The 22747-nt window shown below is 49.8% G+C and overlaps 2 protein-coding genes across 5 annotated transcripts in view; one reads left to right on the top strand and one right to left on the bottom strand.

Annotated features, from left to right (window-relative positions):
• MGLL (monoglyceride lipase) overlaps positions 1-22747 on the bottom strand; it is a 243289-nt gene that overhangs the window by 20929 nt on the left and 199613 nt on the right. Inside the window, exon 9 of one of the 2 annotated variants that reach the window (XR_012646969.1) lies at positions 12867-13510. The exons of the other annotated variant lie outside the window; for it this stretch is intronic. The gene's annotated coding sequence lies outside the window, so the exon portion shown is untranslated. Of the gene's footprint in view, positions 1-12866; positions 13511-22747 lie in introns of those variants that run through there. 2 annotated transcript variants of the gene reach the window in all.
• PODXL2 (podocalyxin like 2) overlaps positions 7338-22747 on the top strand; it is a 44713-nt gene continuing 29303 nt past the window's right edge. For 2 of the 3 annotated variants that reach the window (XR_012646966.1, XM_075005271.1), the window contains exons 1-2: positions 7412-7948; positions 21743-22036. Coding sequence is in view for 2 of the 3 variants with exons in the window: in XM_075005271.1 (XP_074861372.1) it covers positions 7903-7948; positions 21743-22036 (340 nt within the window). In the remaining variant the exon portion in view is untranslated. Of the gene's footprint in view, positions 7363-7411; positions 7949-21742; positions 22037-22747 lie in introns of those variants that run through there. The other variant, XM_075005270.1, reaches the window with a different exon arrangement.

The raw sequence follows: 22747 nt of genomic DNA, 5'->3' as shown, positions 1-22747 counted from the left end.
CCCACGACAGTAAGGGAGGGTCAGCGTGACTGAGCTGTTTGCCTGCTCTCGTCCTTTGTTTTGCTGCCTCTGCTCCACTATTCAAAATGGAGGTTCACGGTGAGGGGTGGAGCCATTTTCTCTCCTGTGGTTTGATATCCTGGCCCTGCTTTTGCACATACCAGGAACTGCTGGGGGTGGGAATGGCCTGGACAGCCATTGAAACACTCGGGATGGAAGGGTCGGGAACAGTGGGTGTGTAGTAGTTTACTCTAGGCTATTCAGAATTCCTCACTGTGATGGGACAACGGGGCAGCTGCAACGGGAATGATCGATGCTCTACTTTTTCTGCTGAGGCCAGCAGTGATTGGGCCTGTGGCTGATGCCTGGTTCCCATGGACTGTGTGTCTGATGGCCAGGCCTGGCCTGCTCATTCTTCTAAACTACTCGGCCCCCTCTTGAGTCCCATTGGCTCTCTGTACTCTCCTCCCTCTCCTGACACTGTGTGGTTTTAAACTGAAAACCAGTAACCCCAGATCCCTTTCCTTTCAATGTTTCACCTCCATGTCAGTCGGCAGTGTTTCACGCAGCCCGAAACCGCGTCCAAGAACAATTCAGCTAGTTGCTTTGAAGGCAGTTTGCCTGGCTGATACAGAACAGCCTCGCACGTTGATTTAGACTGTCCCCACCTATTCTAAGATGGGACTTGGAATTGGCTGTACCCTCCGTACGGTGACCAAGCAAACTCTTTGATGTTTAGATGCCTTTCACAGAACTTGCACCTGGTGGGTCCCCATTCATAGGTCACATCCCTGCACAGTTTGGCTATAACTGTTAACTGCAGAGCTTGTGCCCTAAGTGGGACCTGCTGCCTTTGCACAGTGTAAACCAGACTCCTACCTGCTATGTGGCTAGGCTTTTCCCTAGGGCTCTCTGTGGCAGGGCTTCCTATTCCAGCCTATCAGCATGTCTTCCTGGCACCCTCTCTGTTGCTGCAGGAATTTTGCCTCCAAAATGCACTGGTATAAATTAACTAGCACCCTGGGCATGGGCGGGACCATGTGGCTCAGGCAGGGTGGCCTAAGCTTAAAGCCCATTTCATAACCAGGGTAAAACCATTACCCTGGACATAACCTTTTAGCATGAACAGGGTCCCAGTAGTATCCAAAGTTTCTTCTAACTTGTAGTATACAGTGCTACTACCCCCTCACCTGCTAGTGCCAGGGATGTGGGGACAAATGGCCTGGGAGAGCAGCTGGGAATTCTGCATCTGGCTCAGCCACTCATTCCTCTCTGTCACTAAGGACAAGAGCTGCCACTATGGAAGAGGGAAGGGACCTTCAGCTGGCAGTGCTGCTAGCCCTGCCCCCAATGCCACGCGTACCACGAGCTCTTAATTTAGAGGTAGCTACTTGACTCCACCTCACCTGGTGGCAGTGTACAACCTTGCAGTGCAGGACAACTTTTGAATCCGTGGCCCTTGCTATGGCTGACATTGGAATCACTAGTATGAAAGACCCCCAAAGGCTGGGCACACAAATTTAACTCCCTTTGGAAGCGCTCATGCTGTGGGTGTACCAGTCCAGAGTAGAAGAGTGTGTGTGTGCAGGGCCGGGGCTTCCTCTTTAGTTCTTGTGGCTTTGAATCTCCTCACTAACCTGGGTCTGAAGACGTATTCTTCCTCACGTGGCTGTCAGGCAGCAAAAGGGCCCTGGAGTGAGCTTTGGGCCTTCAGCAGTGTCAGATGGCTGGTCTGAGCTGGATGATGTAATGAGTGAAGACGGATGTTGCTTCACTCACAAGCTATCTGGCTGTAAAGGCTCAATCAGCAGAATGGGGCACAGCTGGTACTGTGGGGGGCTGGAGAGCTTTCCCCTTCGTGCTTCACAAGGACCTGCCGTCTTCCCTGAAAGTCCCTAGGATGGCCATGTTTGGCTCCACCTGACCTTGTGACAACTCTTGAATCAGGTGTAGCTAAGTCTGGTACTCTGTTCCACGCTGTAATGGTGAAGACATAAAAGGAGTGTTCACCTCTGCAACCCTCAGTGTGCGGAGAGGGAGGGGAAGGGCTGCTGCCAGGCTGGGATTTGTTCTGCAATTCACTGTTAGCTGAGCAATGCAGAATTATTTGGATACTCCTTTCTAAGAAATACAGGGACAAGGTTGTGTCGCTGCGATTTGCTACCTCCCCGGCTGGCCCTTTAGCTGCCTGTGGAGGCTGAGTCAGGCTGGCTTTGACAGAGCCATCAGGGTGACTTGGAAATGCAATGAGTGAAAAGGGGCAGGTTGCCCAGACTGCTCCAGTACAAGCTGACCCCCACAGTGTGCAAACTCAGTCTCTTGGCGGGAGAAGAGTGCCCCTACATGCACTTCACAAAAGAGTCATATAGCCTCAGCCTTGCTTGGACAATAATACGCAAGTGTCCAGCCTGGGGAGGCCTGGATGAATTTGCCTCTCTGGGCACAGAGAGTGCTTGCTTGGTCTGGGTGGGCAGGTGGCTGTAAGTAACCAATTCATAAGTGAAGAACTGTGGCCAGCTCCATGAAAACTAATGGCACCTCAGTTGCCGCTCCCATTCTTTGATCTGTCTGCTAGCAGTGTTATCCCCATTGTGTAGAGAAAGGATTAGCAGTTCAGTGTTAGCCTCTCGAGCCTATGTGCTTTGGTGCCAGGGCGAAAACCAAATCTAATCAGCATTGAGGACAGTAGGCATTTCTGAGCACGCTTGTCAAAGACAGATGAAGCCAGCACCCTCAACTACAGCACTCGTGCAAAGGCTTTAACAAAGTAAGGGGTAAGCTTAGAACACAGAGTGCCTCTGAGTTGACAGTGACTCCAAATCTTCCCTGGTGCTCCTGTGTTATGACTGGCTAGAAGTTGGCTGCCCATCTCTATGTTGCCCAAAGGCTACAGCGAATCAGCAGTGGTTCTTTCCCTGTGTAACTCCAGTTAACACACTTATGTAGCCAAGGCCTTGACTGTCTTTTGCACCGAAGCTCCAAATGTCATCTTGCTGTCCAAAAGGAAGCCAACACCTGTGGCTGACAAGTGTAAAGGGGTGAAATCCTTTGGGCTGTGCTCTGCAAGTAGGGCAGCTGGAATAACTTCATGATCCTTTTTGGCCTCAACATTTTTCTGAACCACTTTTCTTGAAGACATGTTATTACATATCTCCTCCCACAAGCCCCAGTAAGTTTAGAAGCTGCATCTGTATGAAAGTGGATGCAAACCACATGTCCCCTGTGATATAAGAATAAAACCTGTACCTGCCCCGGCTTAGTACAAGTCACAAAATATTTCACAGTATTCCAGCATTAAAAAGGCTAAATCAGCAAAATAAGCTTATACAAATCTCCTTGCAAAAAGACCTACTCAAATAAACTTCTGTGTGCTGCAACAGTGCAAGATTAACTCTTTGGTTGAGAGAAGAGGTTTGTGCTGGGACAAAAGGAAAAGCCCCCAACATCCCTATTACGAGTAAAAGGATGGTTGCGTGGCTTAAAACATAGATGGTGCTGCAGGACCCCGGCTTCAGTTCTCTCCTCTGCCACGCTTGTTCTGTGTGATTTCAGCAAGGCCATTTAATCTCTTTCTCTCCCAAGCGCTCACTCTCTCTCCCCAACTGTAAAAGGAAGTTTCTTCCTCCCACTCTCTGTTTGGTCCACAGGTGAAAGGAACTTGATATTTCTTACAGGTACTGTCCTGTTTCAACCTGTGCCCTGCCGGCTCTTTAAATAGTTCCCCGCTGGTTTTTGCTGCAGCTCAGCCAGCTCTTGACAGAGCTGTACACCAGGGCGCAGCTGCTTACTTTCACTCTGGTCTAGCTTGTACTGCACAAGCTTTGGGGCAAGGATGCTCTTGAACTACTGTATGTACAGCGCCATTGGATCGGCTAAGACCTCTTACTAGTAAACCTCTTAGATGGCAAACACTGCAGTCCCTTAATAATATCACTCTACTCTTCACTGTGGGAGTAGTTTCCATTTTGTTCAGCAAAACAATAGTAAGACTGGTTGATTTCTTTGGCTTCTGACTGGTTTTGCCTTCATAGTCTCCAGTTTGATATATGCTGCTGTGTTGGACCTGACAAGCTCTTACCAGCATATTTAAATTATTTTTAACTGAAGCTTTTAAAACAAGTCACATTTGTTGAGATTAGAATTTTAGTATATCTTATCTAACAGATCTAAATGACAAAATTCTTCTTGTGTGTACCATTCCCAGATCTACCACTGATTTACCAGGTCACTTTCCTTGGTTTTGTGCTAGTTTTCCCCATCTGTATATTAGGTAATTCTAAACCTCAGCAACCATTGGCATAATCTTCAAAGTGCATTTTGCTTCTTATGGAGAATAGGCTGTAGAGAGCTGACTCTTAAAGTGAGGGTTCAAGGATCCCCTGGCCCTCAGAGTGTGTGTACAGGCTTTGGAAACCAGGCTTGCTGAACTGGAGTTGTGAGTTGAGGTAGCTAGGTGCATAGATGAGACTTTCTGGGACACACCAGAATGGTCCTGCCTTTGGTCAGGCAGACTCTGTGCTGATGAGGACGGTGAAAGTCTCACAAAAGGAGAACACCCGACTGGAGTGGTGGGAAGTGGTTCCATAGTTGGGGAACTCCTTCCAGATGAGTTCCTGGTATCTCCTCACACTGAGGCTACCTCTCCAGAGGAGTGACCTTAAGTTATCAGGAAGAGACAGGTACTGGTAATGGGGAATTCAAACATACACAGCCAGGTTTGTGATGACTGGGAGAAGCGCATAGTGACTTGCCTTCCTGGTGCAAAGGTTGCAGATCTCTCAAGGCATCTGAGTAGACGAATGTGTAGTTCTAGTGAGAAGCTGGTGGCCATGGTACATGTAAGTACAAACGACATGGGGATAGATAGGTGAGAGGTCCTTCAGGCCAAATTTAGGCTGTTAGGAAAGAGATTGAAGTCCAGCCTGGGATGCCCATGGGAGCATTCTCTGAAATGCTTCCAGTCCATGCACAGGGCCAGGTAGTCCAGGAGAACTGTAAGTGCTCAATGTGTGGATCAGTTAGGGAGGAGAGCTTTAGATTTCTTCTCAACTGCGGCAACTTTGGGGAAAGGGTGAGTCTATACAGGAAAGAGGGGCTCTACCTAAAGCAAAATGATTGCTGGCCATTAACAGGTTGTAGAGCAGTTTTTAAACTAAGGGCTGGGGGAAAGCTGACAAGTATAGAGGACTGTGTAGATCATACAGAGACATCTCTTGGGGAGGATCTATTAAGGGAGATTCTCTGTGTCCTAGTAAAGAGGAGAGGATGGAAGATGATAAAATACAGGTAAGATCCGACAAGAAACAGTAAGCGGAGGGCAACGAAAATGATTAAAGGGCTGGAACACATGACCAATGAGGAGAGGCTGAGGGATTTGGGCTTATTTAGTTTGCAGAAGAGAAGACTGAGGGGTGATTTAATAGCAGCCTTCAACTTCCTGAAGGGGAGCACTACAGGGGATGGAGAGAAACTGTTCTCAGCAGTGACATACAGCAGAATAAGGAGCAGTGATCTGAAGTTACAGTAGAAGAGGTGTAGGTTGGATATTAGGAAAAACTTCACCAGGAGGGTGGTGAAGCACTGGAATGTGTTACTAAGAGAGGAGGTGGAATCTTCATATCTAGGGGTTTTTAAGTCCCGGCTTCAGAAAGTCCTGGCTAGAATGACTTAGTTGGGGTTGATCCTGTTTGAAGCAGGGGGCTGGACTCAATGACCTCCTGAGATCCCTTCCAGCCATATGATTCTATGATCACATCTTGTAATGGCAGATAGCTAAAAAGTGTCATGTTTTAAAAGTGCTCATGTACAAATGCTAGAAGTCTAACGAGATGGCTGAATAAGAGTGCCCCATGTTGAAGGAGAACATTGACATAATAGGGCAGCTGCTGTAGGCCCCAGGGCAAGGTGGAAGGGGAGCTTGTCTTTATGCCCCGCAAGGGGTGGATCCAAGGACGGGGAAGGGGTGAGGCCTAGGACATTTGGCCCTCAGCGCTGCTGAGATAGCAGTGCTGGTCCACCCCACATACTTCTTCTTAACCACATACAGCCAGAGCAGCACAGCTTTTCAAAGGGGCCCAGAGCTCCAGATGCTGCTGCTGCCAAAATAGTAGCAGCTGGAGCTCTGGGCCCCTTTGAAACACCAGGCTTGGAGGCAACTGCCCTCTTTACCTGCCTTTCTGTGAGCATGCCTGAGTAGGTGTCACAGAAACTTGGTGGAATGAGGATAATCTGTGTTCCATTGTAATACCAGGGTACAAAATATAGTGGAAGGATAGAACAGGTAATGCTGGTCAGGGACTGGCATATGTGAAAGTCTGTGAAGAATCAAATGAACTAAAAGTCTTAAATGAACAAAATTGTAGTATATAATCTCTATGGATAGTAATTCCATGTTCTAACAACAATATAGTACAGGGGTATATTTTACCACTTCACCAGGATGGTAATAATGACTCTGCAATGATCAGGGAGGTTAAAGAGGTTATAAACATAAAAAACTCAACTATAATGGGGGATTTAACCTATTCTCTTGTTGGCTGGGTACACATCCCCTCAAGGTGAGATGCAGAAATAAAATTTTTGACACCTTAAATGACTGTTCTTGGAGCAGCTAGTCTTAGAACCCACACGAGGAGGGGCAGTTCTTCATTTAGTTGTAAGTGGTGGAAGGGTTGTAGAGGGCTGGACCACTTGGTAACAGTGATCAGACTATGATTAGTTTTAACTTTTCTGTGGTGGAGAAAACTACAGCAGCTCAAGACCGTAGCATTGAACTTTGGAAAAGGGGACTGCCAAAAAATGAAGTTATAAGTTAAACAGAAATTAAAAGGCACTGTGGAGTGAAATCGCTGCATGCTCCATGGAAACTTTTAAAAGACAAAAACCAAGAAGGCCTGGGGCCCCTTAGAGACTAGCAGATGTTTTGGAGCATAAGCTTTCGTGGGCAAAGCCCCACTTCATCACTCATGCATCTAGGGAAGCAGGTCTTTGCCCACGAAAGCTTATCCTCCAAAATAACTGTTAGTCTATCAGGTGCCCCAGGTCTTCTTCTTGCCTTTAGTGTCGGAGAGCTCGGCGCGGATGATAGCTGTGGCTGGGCCTTTGCTGTAAATAGCACCCCCCCTCCCCGGCAGGAGAGCCTTTTGTGTGCACAAATGGTCATGGGCTTTCCCCAGCAGGCAGCCGCCCGGGGGGGTAATCTGGGGGCGCTTCTGCCATTGAGCACACCCCCGCCCCGCCTCCCCCTTGTCCCCCCCCCACCCCAGCCACAGCTCGTACTCCCCACGCAGCGGTGGGACTCCCTCTAGGACCCGGGGGAAGCTGTTCCCGGGCCGTGGCCGGAATGCAGCCCCTGCGCAACGCGTGAGATGCGACTTCTAATTGCACCGCGTGGGGAGCGGGGCCAGCCCGAGCCGCCGCGCCCGCCAGGCAGGCTGGGGGGGGGGGAGGTGCGCCCTCCCAGGCTGCAGCGGACGGAGCGCGGCCACCGCCGCTGGCCCTTGGGCGCCCGGCGGAGGCCGTGGTCCTGCCCCCTCCCCTGGCCCAGGCAAGGAGGATGCGCGCCGCGGCTTGGTGGGGGTTGGTGCACGCCTCGGCGCCGGGCTGCTGCTCTCGCCCGGCTTTGGGCCAGCTCCCTTTGTGCGCTGACTGAGCGCTTCCAACCCCCCCGCCCCCAGCCCCAGCCCCAGCCCCTGACAGCTGCAAGCGGAGCCCGCGGGGAGGAGCAGGAGCAGGAGCAGGAGGGCGTCGGGGGAAAGTTGCCGCTCCGCCGCCGGCGCTGGGGAGATGCCGTCCGAGGCTGACCTGCCCGGCAGAGCGGGGCTCGCTGTGTCCACGCGGGGCAGAGCGCCGGGGGCCGCCGCGGAATCCAGGGCCAAGTGAAGACGTGCCCCTGCTCGCGCCATGAAGCTGCGGCTGCGCCGGGCCCTGGCGGTGCTCCTGGCCTGGGGTGAGCGCCGCGGGGGTTTGCTGTTGGGGCGCTTGGTTTGCGGCCGTGGGGAGGAAGCGGGTCCAGCCTCAGCCGGGTGCTGGGGGCGGCAGGAAAGTGGCTAAGTTAACGCAGGTTGGACAAAGCGCCCGGAATAGACTGGCGGGCCTGATCCCGTCTGGGCAGGGTGACCACGTTACCCTATGGCATGTATGGGGCAGCGGCCTCTGGGAAGGGGGCTGCTGGTCCATGTCAGGGCTCCTCAGCGAAGGGAGCACCAGGGATGGGGGCTCTGCAGCCTCCTGATGAGCGGGAGTGGAGGATGAGAATGGAGAGCCCCCCCCCCCCCACGGCAGAGCTCTCTAGCAATGGGGGCGGGGGGGTGCCAGGGAATGGGGCAGCTGCCCATCAGAGGGGCTCCTGGGTAGTGGGGGCTGCCAGCTCAAGAGACTAGGTACCAGGTGCCCTGCAAAAAAAAAAAAAGGCCAGGACACCCGTGAGACAGCTTAAATGAGGGACTGTCCCAGGAAAAGTGGGAGAGATTGTCACCCTGTGTCTGAGGTCTGGTGGCATGGACTAAATGGGATATCTCCATCAGTAGGGAGCAAAGTCGCAGGGGCCAAACTCTGGTCCCCAGCCACTGATGAAACAAATGGGATCTTCTCCGTCTTCTCATTTCTGTTACTGTGATTATTAAACAGTAACTTGCTGGAAAAATTAAACGATAACTTGTTGGGTGTGCGCACATCAGAGGAAAAGAGAACCACAACCTGTCTGATGTGCCTGGCTTTCTCCTCTAACTGCTTAGCTCCCTCAGAGGGGGCATGAGTTCTTAGCGAGTAACCCCCTTCTTCTGTATTTTTCCCCAGAGTTTAAGGGAAATTGTCCTAAATATTCACTGCAATGTGATCACCTCTGCAGCTTTGGGATCTTTGCTGGGCAGCTTTCTCTCCCCACAAATCATTTGGAAGTTTTATTTTTGGTGGTATAAGATTGTGTGCTGTCTTTCAAGTCCTTCTATGCATTTTCCTTTATTTGATTTTATTAAAGGTGTGTGCGCCTCCATGACACTTGTTTTGTTCTTTATTATTGTTATGATGTGCTGAGATGGAGAAGGGGAATCATTTGCTACTTGTGTGTTCTAAAGGTTATTTCTTAGGAAGAAAAATATGTGTGAAGCTGCTAAAAATGTCTTTGGTCAGGGAAGGTGTGTGCTCCTCTAAGCACTTGGCCGGCTGAAGTGAAAAGGACTGTTTTATGAGAGGATAGAAATAGCTCTGAATGTAGCATGCTTTCTGCGTGCCATCCATGAACTTGGATTCCTGCATGCTGCTGTTTTCCCCAAGGGGGCTGTAGAGATGCCACTATTTGGTGCTGCACAAAACCCATCTTTATTTATGGTCTTTCTCTGTTTACCAATGACCCTGAAGTTTTTTTTTTTTTTTTTAAAAAGGAAGAGGAGACTAAATAGCAACAAGGTCCACTGGCCCCAAAGAGCCTAATCTTGAAATTTGGTGAAGGGGTGTGGTATTAATTAAAGCCGATTAAGCACAGAAGTAATTATACTTAGACTAGTTATGAGGTCTCTGCTGCTATTTTTACATAATCTACTTGGAGATGTTTTCAAACAAGGGGCCCCTCTCAAAGAACTCTGGGAAAAAGTTTTGCCTTTTAAATTAGTTTGAGTTTTGGGGTAGTGCTGTGAAAAGAGAACTGTGAAATGAAGCATTAGAAATGTTGCGTCTTCTTTCTCTGGGATCACGAGGTAGTAGGCAGGTTTGAAGGTGTCTTATGCTGAATCTGGGAGCAAAAAGGTGACTCTTTTCTCTTCCTGAGTGTGATGAAGGGTCAGTTTCATTAAAAAAAAGGTAGCTTGCTTACACTGGGGGATGCACTCTGGGGTCAGTAGTATCCCACTTCCTTATTATCCGTCAATGGCAAAACAGTCAAAGTGCTTTGGCGAAGAGACTATCTTTTGATTCTTTATGTGCAGCACCTAGCACAATGAGTCGTGGACTCCTCATTGAGGTCCCTGGGTACAGGAAGGATTATAGAGCCGATTTAAGGGTCCAGTCTAGTATGAACTCCCACTGGTGCTGACTCATCAGTTGTCTTTCTTCCAGCGGATGGACATCCTATCACATAACACACTGCAAACCAAGCTGCACCAGTACAGACATGCGGCAACCTAACAGTTCTTCTTCATCTCTGATTTCTGATTCTGCCATTTACCCCTGTGTGGTGGCACTCTGTCTTGCAAATAGAGTTCAGTGTGCTTCATGGAGTGAGTGTGGAGCTCTGCACCACCAGAGATTCAGGGGTATTCTTGGTATCTTAAACCAGCAGAACTCTGTGGGGTAGGGGTAAAAGGGCAAATCTTTGCTGGGTGGCTACTCTGTAGCCTGCCTCAGTTTATGGAGCACTACTTGTGGTCGTCCAGAAGTGATTATATACCCGTTTGTCCCCATCCCAAGTTGGTGATCTGATAGCAGGGTAAAATGGGGAAAGAGGAACGCATCAGTGAGGTTATATGGGGTGTGCGTGGGGAGCTCAAAAACCAAATGTGGTTTAAAATATGACATCAGAGTGTCTGCTAGGAAGATGGGGAGGAGTGTCCATCCCTCTTCTCACTGAGGTCATCCAACAGTTACAGGATAAGGTCTCAGCCCATCTCAATGGCACAGAAAGCCACTGCAGCTGGAACCTCCCTGTTGTGCATCTGCGCAGAGAAGGGAGGAATGAATCAGGATAGAGAAAATGTCCCTCTCATCCTTGAAGAGTGCAGTGGGGAGGCACATGAAGGGGGTCAGTACATATGTAGGAAGGTTGCCCTGCTGCTTCCTAGGTTTTCATCTGGTCTCTGGCTAGAAGCTGGCTGTTTACTATTTTAAAGCTCTGTTATTTACACAGAGGAAAGAAATGAGAGGCACTTAGGAGGTGTAGTTAAATGAAATCTGGGAGCTACAGGAGGTGGTCTGCATCATACTAATCTCATGGGTGATGCATAGATGGGTGAAACCGTCCAAGATGCAGTCCAGCTTCTGGAAGGACATTTCTTTCTGCTGAGATGCGGCTTTGTACTTTCGCAGTAAGCGTTTGGACTTCAGAACTCCTCTGACTGTTTCCCCTCCAACAGCACTTGGATGGGAAGAGAGAGGCACAACTTAATAGTAGCTGAATCCTTAGGCTAGTGGTGTCAGTGGGTGAACTAGTTAGCCAGCTGCCTCTGGAGACCTGGATTTTTACCTAGAGCACAGGTCACAAGTGAAGATAAGGACTCTGCAGTGTAGATGCACTGCAAAATTAGCACATAGTCTTTCATCGTTGGCAGTCCCCGCTGAGGAGAGGTTCAGGTCTAGAATAACTGCAGGGGCTGCAGGACAGGAATGAGGTACAGCAGGGTATTCCCAGGACTGGAATAGAACGGGAGGCTGCAGGTAAGGGACAGGGTACATCTATAATCCTGGTGTTTCACGTGCAGCTCTGAAACACTAGCTGCTGCAGCTTGTATTAGGGTATGGTAAGAGAGCTCTGGGTGTGTGGGGAGGTCAGAACTGAGGTCCTCTGTCAGATCTGGCAGGTAATCATCATGTCCTTTGCCTGAGCCTTGCCTGGTTTTAGCCAGTCCTGTAAGTCCTTTGCTTTCGTGAATAGTAAATTTGAGGTTAAGAGAAGAACATCTCGTTCCTCTTCTTCCCCATGTTACCCCAGGTGTCTGTCTGCATTTGGCTGTGAGAGTACCAGGCTTTGTTAGATAATTCTCTCCCCTATGTCTGTCCGCGTCTTAGACAATTCCTTGTTAGTACTGTATAAATGAGCTGATGTCTAGGGAGCATAAATCAGGATGGATGAAAATTCCGTGCAGTCAATTTTTCCTTTGCCTCTTAGTAACATAAGGAAATGCTCACTTAATTATAGGCATCAGGGTTGAACTAACTACATGAAGACCTCCAAGGGGAGCTCCAGGCGACAGGCTGCAGATCAGAGCACACAAGTTTTCCCTTTGCTCAGAGTGGGAATCAGCTCTACAGTATGGTGGGTAAAAGAAGCCATTGGTAGCTGCAGAGCAGGCTAGACTGTAGAGTACAGTGCAAGGGGGTGCGGGTGCATTGAGTCCTACTGCTGGCAACTGTGTGAGTTGGCTGTCAGTTCTCATTGGTTATTTAAACACATAATCCCAAAAGAATGGAGACAGGCTATTTGTCACCCGCCTGAGTGCAGCCTGGGCAGAGTCACAAGGGAGGCAAAGCAAACACATGTAACCATTTGTTTATAGGGGCAGGGATGCTGGCAAGGCAGTGGTGCCCTGCTTAGCTAGGATCAGACCCGTGCTGTTCGTGCCCCTGGTTAAACCAGTTTTTTGGCAGGTTTTAGGCATGGACTCCTTGTCTGCTTGGGGGAGAGACTGTGTGTGTCTGTGAGGCATGTTAGAGCTCTCCCTCAGCATGACAGTGACAACCCAGCCTGGTTATAATACTGTCTTCCTTTGCTCCTGTCAGTTTTTTAGTCAAGGGTGGAACTAACCGTGTTTTGAATGGTGTTCCCATGTGATGCTGGACCCTGGAGCACATCCAGGGATTTAGCCTAGTTAAGGAATATCAATAAGGTCCTGACAAAACTGCAGTGTGAAATTGTTGACATTGGAGCCTATGGCTTGGATATAAATATATGAGAGGGGGCCAAACTCATGTAACATGTAACAGAAAGAAATCCTGGAAGACCCTTTGTATGCATGGGTTGAAACTGAATTTAACCACCGTGTTTAAACTTAGTTGTGACCAAATCAGTTTAAACCCCATTTGGCTGACGGTGCTGATGAGGCCTCCAGTATAATTTGGCTAGCCAGTTTCTTGGAAACCTGCTTTTTTGTGCATTGATCAGGGAATCCTGGCTCTGCAACAGCTGTGCTGGTGGAGCCAATCCTGCAGCTTTATTTGGTACGGCTCAGAGTCAATAACTCTTTGAAGAATTATGCAGTAAGTTTAGAGGAAAAATCAGAGACAAAGGCAAAGAGAGTTTTTCAGCTGGTAGCTGAGGTGCCAAGGGATGGTGGTAGAGAAGAAGGGCCTACAGAGCTTCTCCAAGACTGTGGGACGTGCAGAGGGAAGATGGTGCAAAGTCCGCTACCAGGGGAATAGAAGGAGCAGGAAGCGGAAGGGGTTGAGAGGAAAAGCAGGACTGTGAAGACTTGAAAACAAGGAGGAGAATCCTGCTCTGAATCCTGGAATGAATGGGATGGGGAAAGCAGGCAAAGTGGGTTTGTCTGAGGCAGGTGGATGGGAGGGTGAGGAGGTATTGGGGAGTGGTTCTCTCAGCATCAGTATCTCCTGTCATGTGTGCTGATGGTGGACACATTCCCAGTATTTCATAATTGGACAGCGTTAAGGGCTTGGCTTTTCAAAAGTGCTGTGTGTCTGTATTGCCACTTGAGTTGCAACCAGCTGAGGTCAGTGGGAGATGGGAGAATGCTCAGCAGCTCCAGAATTCAGACCCCAAGATCAGGACCAAGGGCAGGAAGTTTCCAGCCATGACGGAGCAGAACCAGTTGCTGCGTTTAGGCCTAGGTCCTCTCCTGCAGGGACCCTGAAACAGAAATGGGTGTAACCACCAGGTGTGTACTGGACTCAGTGCGATTTCCTTCCACCTGCCCAACACCATACCTCCCAGCGTTGCAAAGTCCTGCAAGAGGCCTGTTTGTTGGCTCTCGGGTGGGGACAGAACATGATGGTACAGATTTATTCCTTCCCGTGGGGGTACTGCATCCTCTAGAACTTTCCTGCAAAGAATTCTCAAACCCCAAAGACCTAGTGGGCCACACCTTGTCCATCCTTTTCCACTATATGGAGAATTGTTCCCATTGTGAGTCATTAAACTACCCTCACCAGCCTCCTTACTCACAGACATACATACATCCCAGTAGCCAGAAAACATTCTGGAGCCCATGGAAGATAGTGTGTTAGAAAGGACCCTTGGGAAAGTTCCTCCTGGACTGTGCCAGAGGCCTGCTGGCCTCCAAGATGTGTTTTCAGAAACCTTAATTAGAAGTGATAGCTCCCCTAGGCTTCCTAATCCAGACTTCAGTTTAAAATGTTCTACTATTAAGTGAGAGAGACAAAACAAGCGGGGGATCCAGCGTGGGGCAGAGTGGAGGCGGGGAATCTTGTCAGAGGAAGGAGCAGGGCCGGATAATCTGTTATAGTGAGCACGCATCAGTCTGAGTGAATAATTCTGACTGGTGTCTGGGCGGCTGGTATGTTTCGTAGTGCAAGTCATTGAGTTTCCAGGGGGCTGCTGATGGTGCAGGCAATAGAAGGGAGCATTTTAGAGCAGTGACTCAGCTGAGGAAAGGCACATTCCTTCTCCTGCTCTTCCTCCACCATTTGAATTATCCTTCTGACTAAGTTTTCTCTGTGCGTCACATTGCTTTAAAGAACTTAGATAATAGCCAGGCATGGGCAGCGAAAATAACTGGTAGTCATGGTAAGCTACAGCCTTAATTCCAGACCTCTTTCTCTCCTCTGTTCTCTGTGCCCACACCTCCCTCTTCTTGAATGCCACTGTTGGACTTCGCTCCCTCAACTATTCCACCCTACGGAGTGTCTTTGGGTAGGAGGAGGAGGGGACATGGCTGGGAGATGCTTCACTCTGCCAGTCATTGTGCTCCTGTCCTAGCTGATTATCAGTAAGTGACCCGTTCCTGACCCTGCAAACTGCGTAAACGACATTTGCTAGGCAAACCCTCGGATGCGTCCGAGATAAAGTTTGAAATGAAAGATGGACAGCAGCAGGACCAAACTCAGCTGGAGCTCTGTATACGTCCTTCGCTGTGTCATGGCTGTCCTCTTTCTGGTTGGGGACAACTTGAGACTGTCCTGACCCCCATCATAGGGCTTCTGACACACCCAGTTAGGAGGCTGTTGTACAGGATCGGCCAGTCCCCCTTTGAAGGAGCCAAAGCCTTCTGGCTCACACTCCCCACTGGCTCTCTTCTGCCGTCATGAGGTTTTGTCCACTTGGGTGTGGTGTTCTCCTTTCAGTCGATCTATGTTTAAAGTACCATGTCATAAAAATGACCCCAAGCAGAAGTCATTTGCTTCCCTTTTGCTCTCCCCAGGAGTCTGTGTGTTCCATTCCTACTCCTGCCACTGATCCGTTTCCTTCTGGCCTCTGCTTTGAGTCATCCGCTCCCATTGGCCTTCCTTTGAAGCACTTGGGAGAACGTGGGGGTGGGGGTATCAGTAAAGGTTCCAAAGAGGTATATATATTGGGCCTTATTCGACAGGCTTCTGCCTCTTGTGTTGCCCCTTTCAACTGTGCAACTGGGCTGTGAAACACTCCCATGCATGTGCGTGGTGCAGCTGCGTTTTATACTCACTATGCACAGGTGTAAACGAATGCATGATAATGCAGGACACAATAGAATTAGGCTGCTTGTATGTGCCAGGGCTGGGAAGTGTTCTGAGTACATTTCCTCCAGTGTAACGTCTCTATGATGCTGCTACAAAAGTAAACACCCTGCAACAGACCTGGGGCTCTTCCAGGGACTAAAGTGGCTATGTGGTTTTCCATCTCACGCTGAATGAAATAATCTCTCTCCCCACCATGTTCAGTGACAGAGGCAGAGGTGGGCTTGTCTTTGGGCGCTGTCCCTAGAGAATGCTGGTGGTACCCACACGAGCCATCTCTGCTGACAACTCACTCTAGCATTTGAGCCAGGGTAGTTTCATCTTGTGCTGAGGGTAGTGGAACCCTGGGCTTGGTAGAATTTGTAGTTTGGTTTTTTTTTAATAATTTGATGAATTTGCTGGGTAAGGACAGTGATAACAATTGGAGGAAAGGGTTAAAAGTAGCAATGTTAATAAGCATTCAGGGTTTCACAGCAGAGTGATGACAGCAGGACTGCACAGAGCTCCATGCATGGCTGTGGGGATGGTGACCCCAGATTCCTGCAGGTGCAAGTTGTGGTCCTGGTGGGAAAGAGCTAAAAATCCTCCCTGCCTAGGGCTATGAGGAAGAGGACAAGTCACTGGGCATGAGGGAGACCTTCTGCCCAGAGTCAGCCCTGCACTCCCAGCTGGTGAATGAGTGAATGCAGCCATGCCAGTGAGACTGCAAGGTGGGCTTGGGGACTAGATCACTAAGGCCGTGCTCATTGGCTGCTGTTGATGGATAATTTATTTGTTGATTGTCATGTAAAGTTGATGTTTATCAACTATTGATGATCTCAGTTGAATCCTGCCCCCTCATACTGTTAATCATCTGAGCTGCGTCTACACGTGCACGCTACTTCGAAGTAGCGGCAGTAACTTCGAAATAGTGCCCGTCGCGGCTACACGTGTTGGGCGCTATTTCGAAGTTGAAATCGACGTTAGGCGGCGAGACGTCGAAGTCGCTAACCCCATGAGGGGATGGGAATAGCGCCCTACTTCAACGTTCAACATCGAAGTAGGGACGTGTAGACGATCCGCGTCCCGCAACATCGAAATAGCGGGGTCCGCCATGGCGGCCATCAGCTGAGGGGTTGAGAGATACTCTCTCTCCAGCCCTTGCGGGGCTCTGTGGTCACCGTGTGCAGCAGCCCTTAGCCCAGGGCTTCTGGCTGCTGCTGCTGCAGCTGGGGGTCCGTGCTGCATATACAGGGTCTGCAACTAGTTGTTGGCTCTGTGTATCTTGCACTGTTTAATGAAAGTGTGTCTGGGAGGGGCCCTTTAAGGGAGCGACTTGCTGTTGAGTCCGCCCCGTGACCCTGTCTGCAGCTGTGCCTGGCTCCCTTATTTCGATGTGTGCTACTTTGGCGTGTAGACGTTCCCTCGCTGCGCCTATTTCGATGTTGGGCTGAGCAACGTCGAAGTTGAACATCGACGTTGCCGGCCCTGGAGGACGTGTAGACGTTATTCATCGAAATAGGCTATTTCGATGTCGCTACTTCGAAATTAGCTATTTCGATGTAGCGTGCACGTGTAGACGTAGCCCTGGTGGGTTAGGTCCAAGAGTGTTTGTTTTTAAGTTCAGCACTCCACCATTCTGCTGTCTCAAAAATAATGAGGACAAGTGGAAATGCTTTCTTCCAGATAAATAGCAGCCTTTTTTATGGGACCCATGGAGAAAAGGCACTCGGCCTTCCTTTTCTTGGTACTGCTCCAGCAGTTCACTAACAAACCGTGTGTGTAGCAGTCTCTGCCTACTTGTGCATTACAGAGAAGAAGTGTGGCCATGTGGTTAAAATGTTGTTTGCAGATTCAGGAGATCAGAATACAATTCCCAGCTCTGCCACAGACTCACTGCATTACCTTTGGCATGTTACTACACTTCTGCTTCCTCACCTCAGTAACTGGGATAATAATACTCTTTCTCCCACCCTCGGTTTTTCTTGTCTGCTTAGATTGCTAGCTCTTTGGGAAGGGACTACCTCTTACTGTGGGTGTACAGCTCCTAACACAGCGGGTACAACTCTCAGCTGGGGCCGAAGGTGCTACTCTACTAAACATTACTAAATTATCAGCTGTTTTTGCCTGAGAACAAGAAAATCCTGAACAAAGTTGTCATTTAAACTCTTTAGCAGCAGAGAGCACGCCAGTAGAATTGAACCTGCAAAGTCATTGCCTGTCAGGGACCATCCCGTATCTGGGCTTCGACTGCAAAGCTCAGGGAGTCTCAGCCGCATTGAGTGGCTCAGACTGAGCCACATACCAATGAGTTTGCTCATCCCGTGGGATGCCCAGAGGAGTGTCTCCACAGGCTGGTTTGTTCTCCAGCTTTCCTTTCCATACTGTGTCTGCTTCTGTCATCATTTCTGTCCATTTCTCTGTGCTGGCCTGCGCTCATGTTGTCTTAAATCAATAGCACAAAATTAGCAAAACCAAGCAGGGCTTGGGGACTGGGGAGAAAATGAATGTTTCCCAAATCAATAGCAAAAAGCCATTTGGGACCAAACACAGGCAGCATGCTTGAGTAGTGCAGCCCTTTATTCCCGTGTTTCCCAGCAGCAGTGGCCTGTGATTTCTCTCTGGAGCTCTCTAGAGGAGCTGGAGGGGTGGCCCAAGGGCTGAACTGGGAATTGGAAGCTTCTGGCTTCTGCAGCTGACCCTTTATCTCACCAGGGGCAAGTCACCTCTGTTCCTAAGAGCTCCCTAAATCAGAGTACACAGTCCCATTAGCTAATATATGACTCTGAGCTTCATTGACCACATGTGCACTGGACGGGTGTTCATATAGCACAGGCTAAGGGCCCAGCATCCTATCACAGGGTGCACTGGGCTCAGTGGATGGATTTTTGGGATAGGACTGGCCTGGTCTTTGGTTGTTCCACAGATCTGACCTGAAATCTAGAGGGAATATCACCAGGTGTGACATCATCTGTGCCTCAGATTCCCTGCAAGTAAACGGGGATAATACTTAACAACTTTCCAAAGCGCTAGTGATGATTAACTAACTAGATGGTTGTGAATTACTTAGACCAGGGGTGTCCAACCTTTTTTCATCAGGGGCCATGTTACAATTTTTTATTTGTTGCAGGGGCCGAACACAAAATAGCCCCAAACCACACACCCACAGGTTTAAACCTCTCGCAGCACCAAACCACCTGCCCCTCTGTCCCTAGCCTTAAACACCCCTGCAGCGCCAAACTGCCCCCAGCCTTAACCTCCCCCCGCCGTAGCCCCAAACCATCCTCCGCCTGCCCCCAAGCATAACCTCCCTCGCATCCCTGAACCCCCCATGCTCCAAACCCAGGATTAACTTATCCAGGAGATCCACATGCTGGGGTGGCTCTACGCTCTGGCTGCTGGGCCGCTGCTGCAAGTCCCACACCCCAGCTCGGGCTCTGCCCCCAGGGCTGGAAGTGGCTCTGTGCTCCAGTTGCCAGGGCTCTGCTGCAGGCTCTACACCCCATCCAGGACTCTGCCTCACCCACAGTCGGTAGTGGCTCCTTGCTATGGCTGCCAGGGGTCTCACCCCGGGGTTGGTGGCAGCCTTGTGCTACAGCTGCTGAGGCCCTTAAGCAGCCAGCCACATAGCAGCCAGCCTTTTAAAAATGGCACTGCTGCCAGCTCCACAGCCTAGATAAAAAGGCTCCACAGGCCAGATTCTGGCCTGTGGGTTGCCTGTTGGACCCCCTGGTTTAGATTATGCTTATCATAGGAAGAGACCTCAGGAGGTCATGGAGTCCAACCCCCTGCTGAATCCCAAATAAATTGTCCCAGTCTGAGGGTTGTCAAGCCAGGGGGCTTAAAGACCTCTAGGGAAAGAGATTATGCCACCTCTCTAGGTAGCCCATTCCAGAGCTACACCGCTCTGCTAGTGAAATAAGGAGGTGGGATGAGTGTTTTATTTAAAAGTGTGAAAGAGAAACCGACAAGGTCCCATGGTGAGTACTTTTTTTCTACCCTAAATCTGAGAGCATCTCCATCCCTGTGTTCACTGCCCCCATGAAGGCTTTGTTCCATCTAGGTGCAGTGAATAACAGTTCTCTCTCCACTCCCCAGGTGTTTCAAAATAGGAGTATTGCTCATTCAGTTATTGGGAAAAGCCCCTTGACTCTGAGCTTCTGTAAAGGGCTGTAGCAGTGAGTGAGAGAACTGTACAAGGCTCATGTGAGTGGGTTGAATTACATGTGTAAAGTGTCCCAGTACAACATGGTATGTTCCTAGAAGAGATGTAAGAGAGAGAAAATGTCCTGGCATGAAATCCTGGTGCCACTAAAGTCCAGGGAAAAGTCCCATAGAGTTGGAGCTGGGATTTTACCTTGATAGTTTAAAATCCTGCTTCCTCTCCAGGAAGGGTGTTTAACAAGTAGTCAGTGTTTGTTGATCGATTTCGGCCTGCCAAGCAGGACATCTCTATTTATTTATTTATTTATTTATTTAGTCATTGACCGCAGTGTGATACGGGCCCTGCAGGCAAATGAAACAGCTATGTTCCCTTCCCTTTATACTTCCCAGTCTAATGGTACTCACAGCTCAGCAGATGATATAAGCCGAGGTGGGAAAGGTAATTCAACAACTTTGATTTGCTGTATATGTCCACGGGGATCCACCAGTACAAGTACACACATATGCAGATTATGTCTCTCTGTCTCACACTTACACCCACGGAGTAGATGATGACTGGTCTCTTTCCCAGCCTGTCTCGTATTTCGAGAAGTGGGCGCTTCCTAGCCTAGTTAGAAGGTTCCACTGAGTCCCTTCAGGACAAACAAAAGTGTTAAAGTTTCAGGACTGCGCATCTATACTGGAACAGAGATGCTTCTATGCTTAAGAAAGAGCAGGCAGCACTTTGGTGAGGTGGGCAATGAGGGTTCATGAATTCACAGGACTGTTCCCTCGAGAGGGTAGCTTAGCAGTATAGATAGGGGTGAAAGTAACATTTCTTAAAGGTACCGTCCTGTTGCAACCCAGGTCCCTGATAGGTCTTTAAAGAGCTTTCTGCTGGCTTTTGCCACAGCACAGACAACTCTTGTCAGAGCTGCATGGCAGGCTGTAACTGCGTACTTTCACCTCCAAGTATAGCCCCAGGTTGGTAATGTCTGGAAGCACAGGGTCAGTGCTGGCAGGGTCAGCTCAGCCTTGCATTCTTCTCGCACACAAACTGAGTTTTGCGCAGCTGAAGGAAGATCTTAAAACAAAGCGTCAGTCTCTGTAACATGCCCCAAGATGCCCCACCCATGGATAAATCTAATTGAAAGGTAGACAAACCAAACACAGACTCCCACAACTTGAGCCTCCTTATTGGTGGAGAATTGCAAATGTCGCCACTGCAATGGAGTGCCATTGTAGCTATGGGACTAGAGGGACAACGTGCGTGAGGTACAAATCTTTAATTGGACCAGTGTTTGTTAGGAGGAGAGACAAGCTTCCAAGCTACACAGAACTCTTCTTTAGGTCCACTGCAATCAGGCAGCTTTGATCCCAGTCATACTGCATCTGATAAACTCTGTGGGGCCAGATCCTCAGCTGGGATAGGTTGGCCTAGTTTCCTGGGAGTCCACGGAGCTGGGCAGGGCTGGGCTGAGGTCACCGATGCCACAGGAATTCTGCAGAACAGTGCTACTCTACATCTGCTGAGTCTGGTATTTCTTAAACAGCCATGGGGGGTTTTTGTCCTAAGCTAACGGTACCCTCAGCCTGAGTGGGGATATTTCAGAGATGTCACTCAGCAGGAGACTAGATTGGGCCGATTTGTTTTGACAGCAGACAGGTTACTGGGTTAGATGTTCTTGTTGGTCTAACCCTGTACAGCTGTTCCTGCACCAGTGCCATCCCCAGGGGACTGTGGGATCCAGGACAACCCCTCCCTCTGCCCCAGGCCCCACCCCACTCTTCCTACCCTTTTCTGACCCACTTCACCCCTTCCCCAGGCCCTGCCCCTCCTCCATCCTCTCCCACCCCCACAGCATCCTTCACCCAAGCTGCTTCCCCTGAGCAATGTGACCTGGGGGATTATTGAGGGGCCTGGCACCAGCAGCAGAGGGTGTCTCCCTACTTTCATTCACTACAGTGGTGGGAGATGGAGTGTCCTGGCTGGTAAATGGTGGAGCACGCTAAGGCTGGGTTGCTCCACTTTCCATGGTACCTGCCTCTGCCGGGGAGTACAGGGATGGGCCTTACCCCAGCTCCTGTCTTCAGGCTGCCCTGGCTCCCATGGGGTCCCCTGAGTGCAGGGCCTGGGGCAGCTGCCCTGAACTGTCCTGTAGGCATAACGGCTCTGCCTGCAGCGATGGAACCTGTGGCCAGCTCAAAGTCACTGTGTGGCATTTCATCAGCTCTGACCACTGCCTCTCACCGTTAGTCTGACATGGGTCTCCTTATCTTTGCTTAGGGACCTTGTGCATCTGCCTTGTTTCATCAGAAGAGCCCACTGCTGAGGGCCTCACCTCAACCTCTTTTGTGGAGTTTACAATGATGTCCCATTTGGAGCCACTGGATTCTAGTGAGCAAAGCAACCTGGAGGCTATGGAGCCTGACCCCGTCCTCAGTGCCCTGCATACCACAGCAGGATCTGGCTTTGCCAGCGAGGAGAATGGGGAATCCAAGATCCCACAGCCCCCACAGTACTTCTGGGAAGACGGGGGAGATCTCAACGATTCCATCCTGGACCTGGGACCAGCTACAGGTAGGTTATTTTTATCCCTTTCATCCCTTCCTTCCTCCAGAGAAGACTCTGTTCTCGTGTCTGAACATTATTCTTGCTAAGGGGTTAAACATTGACTCTGTTATCTTACCTCAGTGTCTGATGTGTGCCTAGGAAACCCTGGTTGTGGGTGGATGTTAGAAAACAAGGTACTGCTGAATCTCTTTTTACAAACTGAGGAGAGTGTCCCCTTTATGTCTCTCTGCTCACCTCGTCCTCCCATTCTCTGTCCTCTTGTTCTCCCTTCAGACCCCTTTCCCACTTTTCCTTTGCCAGTAGTCATCTGAGCATAAACCATGAGGCATCCAGGCTGGGCCCTGGGTTTGGATCTCAGCAGAACTCACTAATCCCAATTCCAAGCAGTGACTTCAGCTGTAGTATGGCCAGCAGGATCTGGCTGGCTGTGTCCTGTCAAATAGCTCAGCCACCTTGCTTGGGGCACTCTCTCAGGCTAACTGGAAACCTGGAACAAAAGGCAAGGATTGTCTCGCCATAACTGGGTGTCAGGTTTGAGCTGATCTCCCCTTGGACAATGTGTTACCCATGGTCACTCCCATTTCTCCCCATACAACAGCCATGGTTTGTAACCCACTGCTGTGCCTCAGCTGAGCTTCCCACGGAGAACGTGAATCTGTACACACCACCCCTTCCTCCCACACCCACAGGAGTCCCCACCTGCATCCCAGCTGAGCT

This window comes from Carettochelys insculpta, chromosome 11, assembly GCF_033958435.1.
Source record: "Carettochelys insculpta isolate YL-2023 chromosome 11, ASM3395843v1, whole genome shotgun sequence".
In the NCBI taxonomy this organism is placed as follows: Eukaryota; Metazoa; Chordata; order Testudines; family Carettochelyidae; genus Carettochelys; species Carettochelys insculpta.
Note: the sequence above shows the minus strand (reverse complement) of the source record. Positions and strands in the feature narration are given on the sequence as shown.